The sequence below is a fragment of the Pristiophorus japonicus genome, chromosome 8 (genome assembly GCF_044704955.1).
Source record: "Pristiophorus japonicus isolate sPriJap1 chromosome 8, sPriJap1.hap1, whole genome shotgun sequence".
Taxonomy (NCBI): Eukaryota; Metazoa; Chordata; class Chondrichthyes; family Pristiophoridae; genus Pristiophorus; species Pristiophorus japonicus.
The window spans coordinates 188784199-188807274 of NC_091984.1; the positions used below are offsets into that span (position 1 = coordinate 188784199).

The 23076-nt window shown below is 48.5% G+C and overlaps 1 protein-coding gene across 1 annotated transcript in view; it reads right to left on the reverse strand.

The window, feature by feature from the left end:
- Positions 1 to 23076, reverse strand: part of LOC139268885 (coiled-coil domain-containing protein 60-like) — a 210121-nt gene that overhangs the window by 22334 nt on the left and 164711 nt on the right. Inside the window, exons 10-11 of the mRNA XM_070887687.1 lie at positions 6299 to 6386; positions 3441 to 3536 (exon numbers count right to left, since the gene is read on the reverse strand). Coding sequence (XP_070743788.1) covers positions 3441 to 3536; positions 6299 to 6386 — 184 coding nt within the window. The remainder of the gene's footprint in view (positions 1 to 3440; positions 3537 to 6298; positions 6387 to 23076) is intronic.

Below are 23076 nucleotides of genomic sequence, written 5' to 3' on the forward strand. Positions count from 1 at the left end.
CATGTATTTCACCATCTTGCAATGACTATAAGTATGTAACTGTAACTCATGCATACTGTACCTGTACCCTTGTAATGAACACCCTGACCACAGGGAGTGAGCTCCTCACCTGGGCTTCCAGGTATAAAAGGGGAGGTCCCACCCAGGATCAGCACTCTTTAGTCCTGGGAATAAAGTGAAGGTCAGAGTGACCGTGTCTGATATATCCATGCCTCGTGTGAGTTTGTAACAAGGTGCAGAGACACAACAGAGACCATCCGATCAGCTACCTCTGCCACGTCCCTTCCTTCCCCTAACCCACCGGGCCAAACTTCCTCTGAGGCTCCCACCTGCCCTAGCCTGAACCCACATCTTTCTCCAGTTTCTCTTTGATCTCCCATCTTGACCTCTCCACATTCATCTTGTCCATGAGACCCACTTCCCGCTCCCTTGACACTATTCCCACTAAACTGCTGACCACCTAACTTCCTTTTCTGGCTCCCAGGTTAGCTGACATTGTTAATGATTCTCTCTCCTCAGGTACTGTCCCCCTCTCCCTCAAATCTGCCATCATCACCCCTCTCCTCAAAAAACCAACCCTTGACCCCACTGTGCTTGCAAGCTACCGTCCCATCTCCAACCTCCCTTTTCTCTCCAAAGTCCTTGAACATGTTGTCGCCTCCCAAATCCATGCCCATCTTTCCCGGAACTCCATGTTTGACTCCCTTCAATCTGGTTTCCACCCCTGCTACTGTACCGAAACAGCTCTCATCAAAGTCACAAATGACATCCTTTGTGACTGACAAAGGTAAACTATCTCTCCTTGTCCTTCTCAACTGTCTGCAGCCTTTGACACGGTTGACCACTCCATCCTCCTCCAACATCTCTCCACCATCTGCAACGGCTTCTCTTCCCGCTCCCACATTTTTACCTCAGGTGTCCCCTAAGGATCTATCCTTGGCCCCTCCTATTTCTCAACTATATGCTGCCCCTTGGCGACATCATTCGAAAACACAGAGTCAGTTTCCACATGTATGCTGACGACACCCAGCTCTACCTCATCACCACTTCTCTCGACCCCTCCATGGTCTCTAAATTGTCAGACTGCTTGTCTGACATCCAGTACTGGATGAACAGAAATTTTCTCCAATTAAATATTGGGAAGACTGAAGCCATTGTCTTTGGTCCCCGCCACAAACTGCGTTCCCTAGCCACTGACTCCATCCCTCTCCCTAGTATCCATTTGAGGCTAAACCAGACTGTTCGCAACCGAGGTGTCATATTTGACCTTGAAATTAGTTTCCGGCCATAAATCTCTGGCATAACTAAAACCGTCTATTTCCACCTCCGTAACATTGCCCGTCTCTGCCCCTGCCTCAGCTCATCAGTTGCTGAAACCCTCATCCATGCCTTTGTTACCTCTAGACTTAACTACTCCAATGCACTACTGGCTGGCCTCCCACACTACGTAAACTAGAGGTGATCAAAAACTTTGCAGCCCGTATCCTAACTCGCACCAAGTCCTGCTCACCCACTACCCCGGCTCCCGATAAAGCAACGCCCCGATTTTAAAATTCTCATCCTCGTTTACAAATCCCTTCATGGCCTTGCCCCTCCCTATCTCTGTAATCTCCTTTAGCCTCACCCCGAGATGTCTGCGCTCCTCAAATTCTGCCCTCTTGAGCATAATTATAATTGCTCAACCATCGGTGGCCGTGCCTTCAGCTGCCTGGGCCCTAAGCTCTGGAACTCCCTCCCTAAACCCCTTTGTCTCTCTACCTTGCTTTCCTCCTTTAAGACGCTCCTTAAAACCTACCTCTTTGACCAAACTTTTTGTCATTTGCTCTTATTTCTCCTTTTGTGGCTTGGTCTCAAATTTTTACTTATAATACTCCCGTGAAGTGCCTTGGGACATTTTACTACATTAAAGGTGCTATATAAATGCAAGTTGTTGTTGATGTTGTTCAAGTGACCATTTCCAGGACTTTGAGACTGAAACTGCGATTCCTGCCAATAGGATATTCAACAAGGACATTGCAACCAATGCAAAACCATGTTGATGTACATATGTTGTAGAGAAATGTAAACTTGTGTGCGTACGTATCGGCTGAAGGACTGTGCATTGACAAGAAACTACCATACAAGCTATGGCCATTTCCAGTTTGATAAGGAGAAACACTTAAGTCTGAGAGAGAGAAAAGCGGAGAAGGATGAGCGTATGCCTACGTTCCAATCTGCTGACAAAACTCAGCTGGTAAATTGTGTTATACTCTGAAGAAATTATGCTCTGCTTTCCGATTGTTTTTTATGTTAAAGTAGAAACAATAAAGTGATTGTAACCATAAGACGGAATTCAATACTACTCAAGTGAACAGCGGAGTATTGTTAAAATGATACGTGTACACCAAACAATAATGTTGTTGGCTGCAATGGCTCAATAAAAGCAGTGAGCCGGTCCCAAGTGTTTGCACTCTCTGGATCTCTGTATTCAGACCCCTCCCTTTGCCCCATCAATGGTCTCTGCGTTTTCATCCAACTAGGTCTCACTGTCAGGAATTCTCTCCCTAAACCCCTATGCCTTTTCTCTTTTAAGACTTTGTTAAAACCCAACTCTTTGAACCAATGTTTGATTACCTCTTCCTTTCTGGCTCGTTATCTATTTTTTTCTCACACATGTGTGAAGTGGCTTGGGATGTTTTTCTATATTAAAGGCATTATATAAATTCAGGTTATTGTTGTTTTTAAATTGCTGTCAACAAATGAACAGAATTCTATACTCAGCCACTTACTAGAAATATCTATAATTAAGATTAACGCATACGTAGCTTGTTAACCAGTATATTTCAGCACAGTGCAATATCATGTCCGAATGCAGCATGACTCATAACTAATGGGGGAATATTCCCCGAGTGGCTGGTACAGGTTTAATACACGAGGAGATTTAGACCTTGCGTTTATATTAGGGGCACAGTCTCAGGAGAAGAGGTAGACCATTTAAGATGGCGATGAGGAGGAATTTCTTCACTCAGACGATTGTGAATCTTTGGAATTCTCTGCCCCAGAGGGCTGTGGATGCTGATAGTCTCTGAATATATTCAAGGCTGAGATAGATAGATTTTTGGGGTTTAGGGGAATCAAGGGATATGGAGATCGGGTGGGAAATGAACAAGCAGATCAGCCATGATCATATTGAATGGCGGAACAGGTTCGAGGGGCCAGATAGCCTACTCCTGCTTTTAATCCTTATGAAAGTGGAGTTGAGGACTATGATCAGCCATGATCTTATTGAATGATGGAGCAGGCTCAAGGGATCGTATGGCCTATTGGTGCTCCTATTTCTTATGTTCATATACCAAATGAAAACGAACATCAGTAACATTGACTCTATGCTCCATTCTTTCACCAAACAAATTAGGATTGCAGTCAATTTTTGCAGGTGTCAACTTTAATCTGGAAAGTACCTTTTAGGCCTCTGTTGTGGTTTATTGAGGTCGGCTGGCTGCTCTGGACTGTAATTGGCCCAGGTGCTTTTCCCATTATTCAGGGCTGCTGTTGAACTAAAGGCAGAAAGAGAATCTTCATCACATGCAGCTCGTACACCTAGTCAATGTATCAAAATGGCATCTCGTGATCTTTAAGTACTGTACACTCTGTCCTTCCGAATAATCCATTAGGGAAAAAAACAGTGACAGCTTGTTCTAGGCTTCACGCTGAAAAAGTAATTGGTTAGATGGTGTTTCTGCCATTGGGCCTTTCCTCAGACAGCATCTATAGGAAAATGAGTTTAGTAGTTAGGTTCCAGTATTGGTAACATGATACATCTCATAGAACAGTCAAGGTTGATAATGTATGATCCTAACTATAGAAATAGATATTCAACAGTAGATTATTAACAGGAATTAATATTTCCTATTCTGTCAATTATGTTTCAAATTATTTAGAAAAATATTAGGAACATAGGAAAAGGAGTAGCCCATTTGCCATTCAGTGAGATCACGGCTGATCTGTGACTTAATTTCATATATCTGCCGTTGCCCCATATCCCTCAATACCGTTGGTTAAGAAAAAATTAGCAATCAGATTTAAAATTAACAATTGATCTAGCATCAATTAGCATTTGTGGAAGAGGGTTCCAAACTTCTACCACTCTTTGTGTGTAGAACTGTTTTCTAACTTCACTCCTGAAAGGCCTGGCTCTAATTTTTATACTCTGCCTCCCAATCCTGGACTTCCCAACCAGTACATCGCATTTAAATCATACCCGCTCAACCAGTACATCGCATTTAAATCATACCCGCTCAACCAGTACATCGCATTTAAATCATACCCGCTCAACCAGTACATCGCATTTAAATCATACCCGCTCAACCAATTTTTGGAATAGAATGTGCAGTGGAACCTCCATTAGCTGCCATAAAGAGGGGGACCTCTTGACGGAGAATAGAAATGGATAATCAAGGGTCACATATTTAGGCCTTGTAAAAATATTACCACAACACCCCAGGCACAGGAATGAAGAACATTAAATACAAATAACAAAATAAATATTAAGTAGTTTATTTAATCAATAAAATGATTTTTTTTAATGAACAAAAGAAGTTGTATTATTGGGGGATATCTTGTGCAAGGCTGTTTGTGAAAATTCTGGTGGCTATCAGGATGCCCTTATTGCCCTATAGATATCAGAATTTCCAATGTAGTTTGTTTTGCATGCTTAGATTAGAGGGCTATACGCTTGATTGATATGGTGCAGGTCACGCCCAGCCATCCCTCGGGCTCAATGACCTGAAAAATACTGCCTCTCCTTTTCTACAAACAAATGATCTGGGAGGGCGTGGGGAATTGTAAATTCCCTTTCTCCACTACAAACCACCTCCTTTGAGCTCCCTCACCTCCCCCATCATCACATCTGATGCCAGTTGCAAGGAGTTCATGAATTGCTTTTTCTCTAAGACAGAGACTATCTGCTTAGCTGCCTCACTCCTTAAAACAGTCTGCTCTCTTTAACCACTCCCAGCTCATACTCCACCTAACAATGACCACACAGCACTCTACAGATTCTCCCCCTATCTTTACCTCAATCCTCACCAGATTCATCTCCTGTTTCTTTGGACACTTCCCTACATAGCTGCCAACTGCTCAACTACCTTTCTTCAGTCCATTGCTCGTCAACCCATGCCTCTCTTCAAGCATCATTTCCCTCTTTTCAAAACTGCTGTAATCACCCCATCCCTTACAAAGCCTACCCTTGATCCCTGCTTTCCAATTACCATCCCATCTCAAACCTCCCTTTTCTCGCTATGATTCTGGATTGTGTTGTCACCACACCACTCCATTAAATCACCAACAACAATTCTGTATAACTGTGACAATAATGGATCCTCTCTTCTTGTCTTCCTCAACCACTCTTCAGCTTTCGACACAATGGAACACACCATTCTCCTCCACCACCTTTGGTCCATGGTACATCTCTGTGATACTGCTCTCTCATGGTTCCAGCTTTATCTGTTCCAGCACATCTCCTGGTTTCTCCTCCTGTGCCTACAATGTCATCCCCAATGTGGCGCAAGTCCCCATCCTTGGCCACCTTCTGCTCCTCGGCAGGGGGCCAGCCTCAGTTCCACGACTGCCACCCTGCTGTCCGTCTGACATTAAGTTGTGCATGACCATGACCAAAGCCATTTCGGTCGACCCCCAATAGGAACTGTGTGCCAAAACCGTGATCCCACTTCTCTTTATGGATGCCCACTCAAACTTAACATAATGTTACACAGCCTCGGTGTGTAACTCAATGCTGAGCTGAGCACGGAACCCCACTTCCAGTCCGCCACCGAAGAATTAACCAATCATTTCTCCTTTAGATCGACTGCATATTTCCAGCAATTCGTAGATGGATTGCTTATCCCTCCACATTCTTGCCCCACCCTATACTTGTAACTTGCTCCAGCCCTCTCTTGTTTCTGCCTGCCCCTTCTGCTCCTCTGAATATTCCGTCCCTTGCATCCCTCACGCCTCCCCTTGCCCCAGGCACCACCATTGATGGCATCTCCTTCAGCCATCGCTGCGCTGCACTGTGGAAATCTTTCCCTAACCTCCTCCCATCTTTTCCTACTTCCTCAAAAACGATCTCTTTGTTTCACCTTTCGTCACTTCCCCCGACTCTTCTCCCAAATTATTCACTGTGAACCCCTCGTGAAATTGCTTGGGATGTTTTGCTATATTAAGACATTTGTCTCGCCTTGTGTATAATGATGAACGTATTATGAATATTTTAAAGCCAGTAACAGCCCTCACTTGTAATACATTAAAGACCGTGTACCTTTCTTCACTGTTCCTTGGATCAGTCTCTTCCCCACGAAGCTCCTGTTTTATGCGCTGGTGCACAGAGTCAAGTAGTTTCCGAAGATCTGTTAGTATAAGCACAACAGTGAATTTCGGAGTATGTTGTCAGATTTTGCTCCCTCTTGCATGTTACCACATCTTTCCACCCAGGTCACTGGAGGAAAATGTGTAAGCTATCCCTCCCACTTCATATGCCGATGTCTATCAAATGTTCACAGTGGTGCAGGAGCAGTCTTCCTTGTGCTTATTTGTGGCAGCAGTCAACGATAAGCAAGTATTTTGCTGCTTTTCAAAAGTCACAACCTAACGCCGCACAGGAAAGAATGACCATTAAGTGAGATCCCAAATGGTTGCTACCACCTGCGGAATTGGACCCCAAGATTGGTCAGCATCTTTAAGACAAGAGCGGAGGAAATTGTAGAGGGAGTGGGAAGAAATGAGGAAAGAAACCCAGAGTCTTTCCACTCGAGGCAGCTGCCTTCACCGAGGGGCTGGAACCAGTGTAAAACCTCCTCGGCCTGTATGCTGAATGTATTGTAAATGTAAATATAAATGTAATCTATAGAGTAAGTGGAATGAGACACCCTAGAGTGCCATGTTCTGTATTTTATTGTACCTAATTGATCGCTCTTGTACCATTTGGATTGCATTGTATGTACATTTACAGATTTTACAAATAAAATATATTTGTGAAATTTTGAAAAAATTCTTTGAAATCAGATGCTGATTTCATCTTTGCCAGGCTCCAGTTCCCATCACCGCCGCCACTGTTCACCGCTTCCAATACATTGGCTCAGAAATCCAGAGACACGAGAAGGATCAGCATCTAATCCAGGAAATGCACAAAAGGCAGCCCTGACTGGAAAGTCTTCCACCTTGTGGTGAGTTTTAAACACAGAAATAATTCTGTGCTGGGGTTTAGTTTTCAGTTGAATACTCAAGCCTGATTCTAGATTGGGCAGGATTCTAATCTATGGTTTGTTACAGCAATGTGGCTGCAGTTTCACAAGGTGCTTGTACTTAACAAAGTGTTGCCAATGGCAAACACCTGCTCTCCCACCATTGGTTCCACTTTGAAATATAAATGACTGAACTTATAGAGGTCTTTAAAATTAAGAAAGGTTTTGATAGAGCAGACCACAGAGAGTGTTTCCACTTGTGGGGACGAGCATAACTAGAGGCTATCAATATAAGATAGTCATCAAGAAATCAAATAGGAAATTCAGAAGAAACGTCTTTACCCAGATTGTGGTGAGAATGTGGAACTCACTACCACAGGGAGTGGTTGAAGCAAATAGTGTAGATACATTTAAGGGGAGGCTAGACAAGCATATGAGAGAGAAGAGAGTAGAGGGCTATGCTGATAGATTTAGATGAGGAAAGACGGGAGGAGGCTCTAGTGGAGCATAAATGCCGGCATGGACAGTTTGAGCCAAATGGCCTGTTTCTGTGCCATATATCATATGTAATATGTAAACTTTGTTGGTTGTACCTTTTCATGTTTCTTCTGAGCTGCCACAGGCTTTATCACCTTGTGCTTCTGGCTTACTGAAATTATGGAGCCAGTGTAGTGTGTCTCATCTCATGATGTCAATAGTGTCAAAGTTGCCCCACAATGATACTCAGATTGAAATAGAGACCCATGATCATAGAATTATATGACAGAGAACGGGGCCAGTCGGTCTACTTTGTCTGAGCTGGCTGTCTGAAAGAGCTATCCACATGGTCCCATTCTCTTGTCCAACTCCCAGACTCTTTTATAATTTTTTTTTAATTATCTATCCACTTCCCTTTTAAAAGTTATTATGGATCCTGCTTCCATCACTGTTTCTGCCAGAGTATTCAATGTTCTAACGGCATGAAAAAAAATTCTCCAAATCTTTCTCTTTGTTCTTTTAGTAATAGCATCATTATCAGGGCATTCTGGAGGGAGAGGGTGAATAGCCAGAGGTCATGGTCCATATCGGGACCAATTACATCGGTAGAAAGAGGGATGAGGTCCTGCAGGCAGATTTTAGGGAGCGAGGAGAGAGAATAAAAAGCAGAACCTGAAAGGTAGTAATCTCCGGATTACTCCCGGTGCCATGAGCTAGTGGGTACAGAAATAGGAGGATAGAGCAGATGAATGCATGGCTGGAGAGATGGTGCGGGGGGGGGGAGGGCTTTAGATTCCTGAGGCATTGGGACCGCTTTTGGGAGCGGTGGGACTGTACAAGCCGGACGGGTTATACCTCAACATAGCCGGAAGCAATATTTTCGCGTAGTGGGGTGGGGGGTGGGGGGGGAGCATTGCTAGTGCTGTTGGGGCGGGTTTAAACTAGCTTGGCAGGGTGATGGGAACCGGAGAATAGATTCAGTAGGGAGGGAAGTAAAGCTGGAATTGGAAAGCAAGAATGTAGAAAGTGAATTTGAAGGACAGAGGAAACAAGGGCTAGAAAGTAGTTAACAAGGAGGTATTGCTGTACTAAATATTATATACTTCAATGCAAGGAGTATAACAAATAAGGCAGATGACCTGAGAGCACAGGTAGACACTTGGGAGTATGATATTATAGTTATTACAGAGACATGACCATAAAAGGAGCAGATATGGCAGCTCAACATTCCTGGTTACAGGATTTTCAGACAGGATAGATAGAGAAGGGGGGAAAATGGAGGGGGAGTCGCAGTATCGATTAAAGAAACTATTATAGCTGTGAGGAGGGATGATATGTTAGAGGGATCATCAAACGAGGCCATTTGGGTCGAACTGAAAAACATAAAAGGGGCGATCACACTGTTGGGAATGTACAATAGACCCCCAAACAGTGGGAGGGACATAGAAGAGCAAATATGTAGGCAAATTTCTGAGAAGTGCAAAAACTATAGGGCAGTAATAGTAGGGGATTTCAACTATCCTAATATTAACTGGGATAAAATTAGTGTGTAGGGTATAGAGGGTGTGGAATTCCTCAAATGCATTCAAGAGAACTTTTTTAGCCAGTATGTAGCAAGCTCAACACGGAAGGGGGCAGTTCTGGATTTAGTTTTAGGGGATGAAGCTGGGCAGGTGGAAGGAAATCAGTGGGACAGCATTTAGGTGCTCGTGACCATAATTCAGTTAGATTTAAGGTAGATATGAAAAGGATAAGGATAGACCAGGAATAAAAGTTCTAAATTGGAGAAAAGCCAACTTTGCTAAGCTGAGAGCTGATTTAGCCATAGTGGACTGGAAACAGCTACTTGAAGGTAGATATGGGCTCAATTTTCCCCAGTATTTGCGCAGTTTTTTTGGGAGCAGGCTGCTTTTTCTGGCCTCACTTAAAAATCCCCAGTTTCCCCAATCAATTTGCACCAGCGTAACTCATTTTGTTACTTTTTTTATGTATGTTTTTTTTTCCTCAGGAGGGGGCGTAAGCAGCCACCTTCGCCAATTCTGGCCATTTAGTGAACTTTGGTCAGCTGATAGTTACTCCATTTCTGCTTAGGCCAGCGTATGTGGCCTCTCGAGAAAACCCTTGCAGAGAGTTAAAGAAATCGGCACAGGTAAGTACATCGGAGGCCATTTGGCCTGGGCAAGGGGCGGGAAACGGAGCGGACCGGGACCGGTGAGGCTCGACGGGGGAGGACGCAAACTGACCAGCACTCACTCGGGGGCCACAGACTGGGAAGGCACGCACTCGGGGGGGGGTCACAGACTGGGAAGGCACGCACTCGGGGGGGGGTCACAGACTGGGAAGGCACTCACTCGGGGGGGGGTCACAGACTGGGAAGGCACGCACTCGGGGGGGGTCACAGACTGGGAAGGCACGCACTCGGGGGGGGTCACAGACTGGGAAGGCACGCACTCGGGGGCCACAGACTGGGAAGGCACGCACTCGATGGTCACAGACTGGGAAGGCACGCACTCGGGGGGGGGTCACAGACTGGGAAGGCACTCACTCGGGGGGGGGTCACAGACTGGGAAGGCACGCACTCGGGGGGGGTCACAGACTGGGAAGGCACGCACTCGGGGGGGGTCACAGACTGGGAAGGCACGCACTCGGGGGCCACAGACTGGGAAGGCACGCACTCGGGGGTCACAGACTGGGAAGGCACGCACTCGGGGGTCACAGACTGGGAAGGCACGCACTCGGGGGGGGGTCACAGACTGGGAAGGCACGCACTCGGGGGGGGTCACAGACTGGGAAGGCACGCACTCGGGGGCCACAGACTGGGAAGGCACGCACTCGGGGGCCACAGACTGGGAAGGCACGCACTCGGGGGTCACAGACTGGGAAGGCACGCACTCGGGGGGGGGTCACAGACTGGGAAGGCACGCACTCGGGGGCCACAGACTGGGAAGGCACGCACTCGGGGGGGGTCACAGACTGGGAAGGCACGCACTCGGGGGGGGTCACAGACTGGGAAGGCACGCACTCGGGGGGGGGTCACAGACTGGGAAGGCACGCACTCGGGGGGGGTCACAGACTGGGAAGGCACGCACTCGGGGGGGGTCACAGACTGGGAAGGCACGCACTCGGGGGGGGTCACAGACTGGGAAGGCACGCACTCGGGGGGGGTCACAGACTGGGAAGGCACGCACTCGGGGGGGGTCACAGACTGGGAAGGCACGCACTCGGGGGCCACAGACTGGGAAGGCACGCACTCGGGGGTCACAGACTGGGAAGGCACGCACTCGGGGGCCACAGACTGGGAAGGCACGCACTCGGGGGGGGTCACAGACTGGGAAGGCACGCACTCGGGGGCCACAGACTGGGAAGGCACGCACTCGGGGGGGGTCACAGACTGGGAAGGCACGCACTCGGGGGGGGTCACAGACTGGGAAGGCACGCACTCGGGGGGGGGTCACAGACTGGGAAGGCACGCACTCGGGAGGGGTCACAGACTGGGAAGGCACGCACTCGGGGGGGGTCACAGACTGGGAAGGCACGCACTCGCGGGGGGCCACAGACTGGGAAGGCACGCACTCGGGGGTCACAGACTGGGAAGGCACGCACTCAGGGGTCACAGACTGGGAAGGCACGCACTCGGGGGGGCCACAGACTGGGAAGGCACGCACTCGGGGGTCACAGACTGGGAAGGCACGCACTCGGGGGTCACAGACTGGGAAGGCACGCACTCGGGGGGGGTCACAGACTGGGAAGGCACGCACTCGGGGGCCACAGACTGGGAAGGCACGCACTCGGGGGGGGTCACAGACTGGGAAGGCACGCACTCGGGGGGGGTCACAGACTGGGAAGGCACGCACTCGGGGGGGGGTCACAGACTGGGAAGGCATGCACTCGGGGGGGGTCACAGACTGGGAAGGCACGCACTCGGGGGGGGTCACAGACTGGGAAGGCATGCACTCGGGGGGGGTCACAGACTGGGAAGGCACGCACTCGGGGGGGGGTCACAGACAGGGAAGGCATGCACTCGGGGGGGGTCACAGACTGGGAAGGCACGCACTCGGGGGGGGTCACAGACTGGGAAGGCACGCACTCGGGGGGGGTCACAGACTGGGAAGGCACGCACTCGGGGGTCACAGACTGGGAAGGCACGCACTCGGGGGGGGCCACAGACTGGGAAGGCACGCACTCGGGGGTCACAGACTGGGAAGGCACGCACTCGGGGGGGGTCACAGACTGGGAAGGCACGCACTCGGGGGGGGTCACAGACTGGGAAGGCACGCACTCGGGGGCCACAGACTGGGAAGGCACGCACTCGGGGGCCACAGACTGGGAAGGCACTCACTCGGGGGGGGTCACAGACTGGGAAGGCACGCACTCGGGGGCCACAGACTGGGAAGGCACTCACTCGGGGGGGGTCACAGACTGGGAAGGCACGCACTCGGGGGCCACAGACTGGGAAGGCACGCACTCGGGGGGTCACAGACTGGGAAGGCACGCACTCGGGGGGGTCACAGACTGGGAAGGCACGCACTCGGGGGGGGTCACAGACTGGGAAGGCACGCACTCGGGGGCCACAGACTGGGAAGGCACTCACTCGGGGGGGGTCACAGACTGGGAAGGCACGCACTCGGGGGCCACAGACTGGGAAGGCACGCACTCGGGGGGTCACAGACTGGGAAGGCACGCACTCGGGGGGGTCACAGACTGGGAAGGCACGCACTCGGGGGGGGGGTCACAGACTGGGAAGGCACGCACTCGGGGGGGGGGTCACAGACTGGGAAGGCACGCACTCGGGGGGTCACAGACTGGGAAGGCACGCACTCGGGGGGGTCACAGACTGGGAAGGCACGCACTCGGGGGGGTCACAGACTGGGAAGGCACGCACTCGGGGGGGTCACAGACTGGGAAGGCACGCACTCGGGGGGGCCACAGACTGGGAAGGCACGCACTCGGGGGGGGTCACAGACTGGGAAGGCACGCACTCGGGGGTCACAGACTGGGAAGGCACGCACTCGGGGGGGGGTCACAGACTGGGAAGGCACGCACTCGGGGGGGGGCCACAGACTGGGAAGGCACGCACTCGGGGGGGGCCACAGCGGAGCAGGAAGGCAACTCACTCGGGTGATTACCGATTGCCAACTCAGCGTTCAACTGCGCATGCAGGCCATTTCAGCGACATCAAGAACGTCATTTTTTTTTCCCCGCGCATGCGCAGAAGGCCCGGCTGCTTTTTCCGGAGCAGATCGCAAGCTCCACCCCCCCCCCCGAGGCGACTGGCCACGCTGCTCAGCTCCAGATTACAGCACAAACATCGGGGAAAGTTCGGACATGTTTTCCTGGTGCATTTCTTGATCTAAATAAGCGGTGCAACTCTGTCCATATGCCACAAAACAGGCTTGTGGAAAATTGAGTCCTGAAGTGTCAGAGCAGTGGGAGGCAGTCAAGGAGGAGATCCAGAGAGTTCAGCCCAAATATGTGCCCTTAAAGAAAAAGGATGGGACTAACAAATCTAGAGACCCCTGGATGTCGAGGGACATACAGGGTAGGATAAAGAAAAAAAGGGAAGCTTATGGCAGATACTGCAGAATCTCTAGAGGAGTATAGAAAGTCCAGGAGTGAAATTAAAAGGGATATTAGAAACCAAAGAGAGAGCATGAAAAATTCTTGGCAAGTAAAATCAAGGTAAACCCAAAGATGTTTTATAAATATATTAAGAACAAGAGGATAACTAAAGAAAGGGTAGGGCCTATTAGAGACCACGAGGGTAATCTGTGTGTGGAGGCATGGTTCTTAATGTTTTCACAAAAGAGAGGGGCGATGCAAACACTGCTATCGAGGAGGAGGAGTGTGAAATATTATATGAAATAAAGATAATGAGAGAGGAACTATTAAGGGGTTTAGCAGTTTTGAAAGTGGATAAGTCCCCAGGCCCAGATGAAATGTATCCCAGGCTGTTAAGCGAAGCAAAAGAGGAAATAGCAGAGGCTTTGACTATCATTTTCCGATCCTCTTTGGCTTCAGGTGTGATGCCAGAGGGCTGGAGGATTGCTAATGTGGTACCTTTGTTTAAGAAGGGAGAAAGGGATAGACCGAGTAATTACAGGTCAGTCAATCTAACTTCAGTGGTGGGAAAATTATTGGAAAAAAATCCTTAAGGACAGGATAAATTTACATTTAGAAAGACACTAACTTGATCGAATTTTTTGAGGAGGTAACTAAGAGGGTCGATGAGGGCAGTGCCTCTGATGTAGTGTATATGAATTTTAGCAAAGCTTTTGATAAAGTCCCACATGGCAGACTGGTCATGAAAGTAAAAGCCCATGGGTTCCAGGACAAAGTGGCAAATTGGATCCAAAATTGGCTCAGAGGCAGGAAGTAAAGGGTAATAGTTAATGGGTGTTTTTGTGACTGGAAGGATGTTTCCAATGGGGTTCCGCAAAGATCAGTACTAGGTCCCTTGCTTTTTGTGGTATATATCATTGATCTAGACTTGAAAATAGGGGGTATGATTAAAAAGTTTTCAGATACTAAAATTGGCTGTGTGGTTGATAATGAAGGAGAAAGCTGCGGACTGCAGGAGGTTATTAATCAACTGGTCAGGTGGGCAGAACAGTGGCAAATGGAATTTAATCCGGAGAAGTGTGAGTAATGCATTTGGGGAGGGCTAACAAGGAAAGGGAATACACATTAAATGGTTGGACATTGAGAAGTGTAGAGGAACAAAGGGACCTTGGAGTGCATGTACACAGATCCCTGAAGGTAGCAGGCCAGGCAGATAAGGTGGTTAAGAAGGCATACGGAATGCTTGCCTTTATTAGCTGGGGCATGGAATACAAGAGCAGGGGGGTTATGCTTGAACTGTATAAAACACTGGCTAGGCCACAGCTAGAGTACTGCGTGCAGTTCTGGTCACCACATTACAGGAAGGATGTGATTGCACTGGAGAGGGTACAGAGGAGATGTACGAGGATGTTGCAGGGAGTGGAGAATCTTAGCTATGAGGACAGATTGGATAGTCTGGGTTTGTTTTCCTTGGAACAGAGGAGGCTGATTGGAGATCTCATTGAGGTGCATAAAAGTATGAGGGGCCTAGATATAGTGGTTAGAAAGGGCCTATTTGCCTTAGCAGAGGGGTCAACAACCAGGAAGCATAAATTTAAAGTAATTTTTCAGAAAGTTTAGAGGGGATTTGAGGGGAAATTTCTTCATGCAGAAAGTTGTGAGGGTCTGGAACTCATTTCCTGAAAGGGTGGTAGAGGCAGAAACCCTCACCACATTTAAGAAGTACTTGGATGTGCACCTGAAGCGCTGTAACCTACAGGGCTATGGACCTAGAGCTGGAAAGTGGGATTAGGCTGGATAGCCTCTTGATGGTAAGTGCGGACACGATGGGCTGAAATGTCCTCCTTCCATGCTGTAAACCTCTATGATTCTTTGACTCTATAATTCTCTGATTCTCTGATTCTCGGATTACATTGTGCGCCGTGCAGACAACAAGTCTCCACATTCCTATTCTGTGCCCTGGGGTTTATGGGGGAAGGGCCAGGAGATAGCAAATAAATCAGGGAGATTAGCAGCAGAAAGTTAACACTAGGCTGGATTTTCAGCTTTCTGATTTTGGGGCGGTAAAGTTTGCGCCTGGGAACAGATTGCACCTCAGCCAGCAAAATTGGGCAGCTGAGTGTGGGGTGGGGGAGCGCTAACACCTCTCTTCTAAGCCGGCTGAGCAAGCAAAAATCCCGAGAACGCTCTGAGCGAGGCCTGGGGAGAAAACCACCCCCCCCCGAAAAAACCCACCAAAAACATTCCCAATACATAGCCCACGCCACCACAACATAAATCGCAAAAAAAATTAAAAGAAAAAATAATCACACATACCTGAGGTCGACATTACTTATTACCTCACTGCAGCCGGTATAGGTCGGACCGCCCATATTCACAGGTGGTCCCAGCAGGGGGCGCTGCAGGACGTATGGGTCGGACGGGACTCAAAAAGCGAGCCAGTGTCACATCCAGGGGTGTTGCACACCGGCTCAACTCTTCTGAGCAGTACTGCTCCGTGTCCCTGCAAAACCGGCCCCGAAAACCCCCGCGGGGCACTGGAAGCCGACCACCCACCCAGAAGAGCTCACCGCTGCCATTGCTGCCCCTCCGGGGAAAAAAACAGAAGCGTACATCACCAGAAAATCTGCCCCACTGTGTTTGCTCTCCTGAAACCTCTTAAACAAGGTTAGAAAAAGAATGGTTGTTGCTTTACATTTTGGGGGGGGAGATTTCATCCATTTGATCTGATGCTGATTCTCTACAAATCCCGATCACGGAAATCTTGTTCATTCATTTATTGTTACAGGATTGTGAAAATTCCAATCTTTCTGTAACAAATGTAAACAAATGTAGGAGTGAATAGAGATAAATCAGAAGAATGTACAGAACGACATTGGAATACGGTTCCACCAGCTGTTGCTCCTGCAGAAACTGCCACGTGTATATTGCATAGCAATTTCAACAACTTGCAGTTCTTTAATGTAAAAAAAAACCTCCCAGGGCACCTCACGTAAGAGAAACCGAATGAGCACTGAGCCTTTGCAGAAGGGTTAGGAGAGATGAACAAAAGCTTGGTCAAGGAGGTGTGTTTTAAACATGAGATGGATGGATTTCAGGATGTTCCAAAGAATAGGGCTGGAACCAGCAGAGCAATCCGATCCGCTGTAACACACCCGAGCACATGTAGGTTTGTGACTGCACAGCTGCTTTAGAAATTGCGAAGAATAAGTATTATGCTGGGGCCACTGTTCTGTTCCAATATCTGCGGAGGTCCAGACATGTAACCAATAGCAAACCTGCTTTGCATGGAGGTAGGCCAGGCCACCGAGTGCATTGGTGGGCAAAAAAACGTGGCTGTCTCCTTGTCCGACAATGAGCCCAGCTCACACTTACTCTGCTATCAGAGTGCAGGAAAAAGCAACAACCGTTGACCTTTAATGGAGCACATGTCCCAAGATGCTTCAAAGAGGAGAAACACACATCGACCAGTAGCTGAAGAGTTAGGAGAGGTGACTAAAAGCACGGTTGGCAAGTTTTCCAACGGAAGGGGTGAAGGAGAGAGGAAGTGGGGTAGAGGAGCTTAGGGAGGCAGTTCCAGAGAGCAGGGCTGAAAAAGGTAAAGGTTCGATGGTGGGCTGTGGGGAGCTGCAGGTGATGCCGAGGAGGCCAGAATCAGGCGACCAAACATCATGGGCTGGCACATGGGGTTAGAGGAGGCTGTGCGGATAGCGTGGGTTGAGACCATGGAGGGGTTTGTAAAAGAGGAGTGATCCATTATTAGAGGTCTGTCACTGGCCAAATCGAATAGTAATGGCCTTTAGCGCCGAGCGATGTCTACCGCCTGAAAGGGGGATATTCAGTTGTATCACCCCAAGAGTAAGGGAAGCCTCGCACAATCCTCCTAGAGTGCTTCCCAAGTTGAGCGCTAGGCTACCAGTTGCCTAATTGCCTAAAGAGGAGGTGAGGTCGACCACATGAAACGTGCAAAAAAATAGAAGGGAGGTGACCAACAGCCATCCATAGGTAAGAGGGATAAGTAATTTAAAAAAATTAGATTCTCAACGCTTACCTCTCCATTCCCTGCGACATTGTCCCGGGATCCTCTATGCATCGTCTGCTTCCCCCTGTCAGGAGTAGCAGTCAATTTCATAAATGCGTTGCACACTCTTGATGTCACCAAGTGGGTGGTGCTAGAGTGCGCAGCGCTAAATGACAGTGCCACCGCTAAACCACCAGTGAAGTTTGCGACAGGCTGTCACAGCGCAGCACTTGGCCGGTAGCGGCCCCTTAGTGTCCCTCTCTGGAAAGGTTCTGCTCTTTTCTGAACACCACAAGCTGTATTTGATGGGCCCTGTTACTCTGCACATGCTGATTATCTTTACAATGGCTTGCTGCGAATCCCAAGACGTCAACACTCTTGATGCGACTTCCCACCCCCTCTCCAACATGCCCAACTGTTGCTGGGTTACAGTCGGAAGGTACCATCGCATCTCATTTGTTGCTAAGTTTCAGTCCCCGTCACACAACCGCACAGAGTTAAACCATGTTGTGAGTTAGGATACTTGGCAGTCAAGTGGAGACTAGTGACTGACGACCGCTGCTCTAGGCAAATGCTGCCAATGGCAAATTATCAAGATAAAACTCCAATTGCCATTACAACAACTTGCAATTATACAGTGCCTTTAATGTACAAAAACATCCCCAAGGTGCTTCACAGAGTATAATCAGACATAATGGATGCTGCATCACAGAAGGAGGTATTAGGTGAGGTGAGCAAATGCTTGGTTAAAGAGGTGGATTTTAAGGAGGGTCTTAAAAAAGGAGAGGGAGGTGGAAAGGCGGAGAGGATTAGAGACTAAATTCCAGAGCATGGGGCTGAAACAGCTTCAGGCACAGTCGTCAATGTTGGAGCGGAGGGAGGAGGGGGATGCAAAAGAGGCTGGAGTCAGAGGGTCGCAGAGTTCGAGGGGCTGTAGGCCTGGAAGGGTGACACAGATAGGGAAGGGCGAAGACTTGAAAGGATTTAAACATCTGGATGAGAATTTTAAATAGGAGGCATTAGCAGACTGAGAGCCAATGTAGGTCAGCAAAGACAGGACTAAGGGGTGAGCAGGACTTGTTGTGGGTTAGGTTATGGCCAGCGGAGTTTTGGATGAGCCAAAATTTATATTTAAGAACTCCTGTTCCAATCTAAAATAAAAACAGACAAAAACTGAGCTGCTCTAACAATGGGCACACTGGAGGCGATGTTGAATCTCCGCATCGATGTCTGCCTTTGTTGATAAGAGGCTCCCGAGATATGAGAGGGCCGGGATGTGAATCTTGATGATTGGAGGGCAGTGCTGTGCAGCGGAGACAGGCTGGTGGAGGACTTTTATCTTACGGATGTTAAGCGTAAGGCTCATGCTTTCATATGCCTCAGTGAATACATTGACTATATCCTAGAGCTCAGCCTCAGAATGTGCGCAGACGCAGGCATCGTCTGGGTACTACAGCTCAACGACAGAGGTTGGGGAGATCTTGGACCTGGCCTGGAGGCGGCGTAAGTTTATCAGCTTCCCACTGGTTCTGTAGTTTAGTTCCACTCTTCCAGCCTTCGGCCGTCTAAGGAAAAGAGTGGTTGAAGACCAGGCCCTCAAATCTACCACCCGCCCTCCTGTATGGATCTGAGGCATGGACGATGTATAGAAGGCACCTCAAGTCGCTGGAGATATATTTACCAACGATGTCTCCGCAAGATCCTGCAAATCCCCTGGGCGCACCAACATCAGTGTCCTCATCCAGGCTAACATCCCCAGTATTGAAGCACTGATCACACTCGATCAGCTTCGCTGGGCAGGCCACATAGTTCGCATGCCAGATACGAGACTCCCTAAGCAAATGCTTTATGCAGAGCTCCTTCATGGTAAATGAGCCAAAGGTGGGCAGCGGAAACGTTATGACACCCTCAAAGCCTCCTTGGTAAAGTGCGACATCACCACTGACACCTGGGAGGATGTTGAGCTCTTCGAGTCTCAACGCAAAGAGCGTGAAGAGGCCAAGTGCAGGCAGTGGAAGGAGCGCGCGGCAAACCAGCCCCACCCACCCCTTCCCTCGACGAATGTCTGTCCCACCTGTAACAGGGTCTGTGGCTCTCGTATCGGATCTGTTCAGCCATCAAAGAACTCACTTTGGGAGTGGAAACCAGTCTTCCTCGATTCCAAGGGACTACCTATGATGATGATGATGATCTAACAATGGGTTACACCCAAGACATTAAACTGTCTTTCCCCTTTACAGCTGTTGCCTGACTTGCTATGGATTGCCTGAATTTTCTGCTTTTGCTTCAGATCTCCAGCAAGTGCAGTCCTTCCCTTTTTATTTAACCGGATTTAAGCTCCACTGTGAAGTTGAGCAGCGGGAGTTCGTGGTCGAGGAAGCCTATAAAAGGCTCGTCGAGGAGGAGTCAGGGAGTTCGAGCAGTGGGAGATCGTGGTTGGAGAGACCTATAAAAGGCCCATTGAGGAGGAGTTGGGGAGTTCGAGCAGTGGGAGATCGTGGTCGGAGAGACCTATAAAAGGCCCATTGAGGAGGAGTTGGGGAGTTCGAGCAGTGGGAGATCGTGGTCGGAGAGGCCTATAAAAGGCCCATTGAGGAGGAGTTGGGGAGTTCGAGCAGTGGGAGATCGTGGTCGGAGAGGCCTATAAAAGGCCCATTGAGGAGGAGTTGGGGAGTTCGAGCAGTGGGAGATCGTGGTCGGAGAGGCCTATAAAAGGCCCATTGAGGAGGAGTTGGGGAGTTCGAACAGCGAAAGTTCATGATTGAGGAGGCCAGCCAGTGCAGCAGGAAGGCAAAAAAGTAGAAAGAAATCGAAAGGTGACGTCACAGCCAAGGGGGTAAGTGATTGGCTGGTGATTGGTAAGTAGTTATTCTTTTGCTTTTCTTTATTAGTAAGTAACGTTTTAGCATTGTTGTTGCCAAATTAAGTTTATCTAAGAGTTAAATCATGGCAGGAGAGCTCGGACGCCTGTTATGCTCCTCCTGTACTATGTGGGAAGTCAGGGACGCTTCCGGTGTCCCTGATGACTACGTGTGTGGGAAGTGCATCCGCCTGCAGCTCCTGACGGACCGCATTGCAGCACTGGAGCTGTGGGTGGATTCAGTCTGGAGCATCCACAATGCTGAGAATGACGTGAATAGCACGTTTAGTGAGTTGGTCTTACCGCAGGTAAAGGGTACACAGCCAGATAGGGAATGGGTGACCAACAGGAAGAGCAGTGCAAGGAAGGTAGTGCAGGGGTCCGCTGCGGTCATCCCCCTGCAAAACAGATACACCGCTTTGGGTACTGTTGGGGGGGATGACTCATCAGGGGAGGGCAGCAGCAGCCAAGTTCATGGCACTCTGCTGCACAGGAGGGCAGGAAAAAGAGTGGGAGAGCTATAGTGATAGGGGATTCAATTGTAAGGGGAATAGATAGACGTTTCTGCGGCTGCAACCGAGACTATAGGATGGTATATTGCCTCCCTGGTGCAAGGGTCAAGGATGTCTCGGAGCGGGTGCAGGACATTTTGAAAAGGGAAGGTGAACAGCTAGTTGTCGTGGTGCATATAGGTACCAACGATATAGGTAAAAAATGGGATGAGGTCCGACAAGACGAATATAGGAAGCTAGGAGCTAAATTAAAAAGTAGGAGCTCAAAAGTAGTAATCTCAGGATTGCTACCAGTGCTAGTCAGAGTAGAAATCACAGGATAGCTCAGATGAATACGTGGCTTGAGGAGTGGTGCAGAAGGGAGGGATTCAAATTCTTGGGACATTGGAACCGATTCTGGGGGAGGTGGGACCAGTACAAACCGGACGGTCTGCACCTGGGCAGGACTGGAACCAATGTCCTAGGGGGAGTGTTTGCTAGTGCTGTTGGAGAGGAGTTAAACTAATATGGCAGGGGGATGGGAACCTATGCAGGGAGACAGAGGGAAGTAGAATGGGGGCAGAAGCAAAAGATAGAAAGAAGAAAAGTAAAAGTGGAGGGGCAGAGAAACCCAAGGCAAAAAGCAAAAAGGGCCACATTACAGCAAAATTCTAAAGGGGCAAAGTGTGTTAGAAAGACAAGCCTGAAGGCTCTGTGCCTCAATGCGAGGAGTATTCGGAATAAGGTGGGCGAATTAACTGCGCGGATAGCAGTTAACGGGTATGATGTAATTGGCATCACGGAGACATGGCTCCAGGGTGACCAAAGCTGGGAACTCAGCATCCAGAGGTATTCAACATTTAGGAAGGATAGACAGAAAGGAAAAGGAGATGGGGTGGCATTGCTAGTTAAAGAGGAAATTAATGCAATAGTAAGAAAGGACATTAGCTTGGATGATGTGGAATCGGTATGGGTGGAGCTACGGAATATCAAGGGGCAGAAAACGCTAATGGGAGTTGTGTACAGACCACCAACCAATAGTGGTGAGGTTGGGGACAGCATCAAACAAGAAATTAGGGATGCATGCAATAAAGGTACAGCAGTTATCATGGGTCACTTTAATCTACATATTGATTATGCTAACCAAACTGGTAGCAATGCGGTGGAGGAGGATTTCCTGGAGTGTATTAGGGATGGTTTTCTAGACTAATATGTCGAGGAAGCAACTAGGGAGCTGGCCATCCGAGACTGGGTGATGTGTAATAAGAATTAAATCTTGTTGTGCGAGGCCCCTTGGGGAAGAGTGACCATAACATGGTAGAATTCTTTATTAAGATGGAGAGTGACACAGTTAATTCAGAAACTAGGGTCCTGAACTTAAGGAAAGGTAACTTCAATGGTTTGAGACGTGAATTGGCTAAAATAGACTGGGAAATGATACTTAAAGGGTTGACGGTGGATAGGCAATGGCAAACATTTAAAGATCACATGGATGAACGTCAGCAATTGTACATCCCTGTCTGGAGTAAAAATAAAACGGGGAAGGTGGCTCAACTGTGGCTAACAAGGGAAATTAAGGATAGTGTTAAATCCAAGGAGGAGGCATATAAATTGGCCAGAAAAAGCAGCAAACTGAGGACTGGGAGAAATTTAGAATTCAGCAGAGGAGGACAAAGGGTTTATTTAAGAAAGGGAAAATAGAGTATGAGAAGAAGCTTGCCGGGAACATAAAAGCTGACTGCAAAAGCTTCTGTAGATATGTGAAGAGAAAAAGATTAGTGAAGACAAATGTAGATCCGTTGCAGTCGGATTATAATGGGGAACAAAGAAATGGCAGACCAATTGAACAAATACTTTGGTTCTGTCTTCATGAAGGAAGACACAAATAACCTTCTGGAAGTACTAGGGGACCGAGGGTCTAATGAGAAGAAGGAACTGAAGGATATCCTTATTATGCGGGAAATTGTGTTTGGGAAATTGATGGGATTGAAGGCCGATAAATCCCCGGGGCCTGCTAGTCCAGAGTACTTAAGGAAGTGGCCCTAAAAATAGTGGATGCATTGGTGATCATTTTCCAACAGTCTATCGACTCTGGATCAGTTCCTATGGACTGGAGGGTAGCTAATGTAACACCACTTTTAAAAAGGGAGAGAGAAAACAGGTAATTATAGACCGGTTAGCCTGATATCAGTAGTGGGTAAAATGTTGGAATCAATTATTAAGGATGAAATAGCAGCGCATTTGGAAAGCAGTGACAGGATCGGTCCAAGTCAGCATGGATTTATGAAAGGGAAATCATGCTTGACAAATCTTCTGGAATTTTTTGAGGATGTAACTAGTAGAGTGGACAAGGGAAAACCAGTGGATATGGTGTATTTGGACTTTCAAAAGGCTTTTGACAAGGTCCCACACAAGAGATTGGTGTGCAAAATCAAAGCACATGGTATT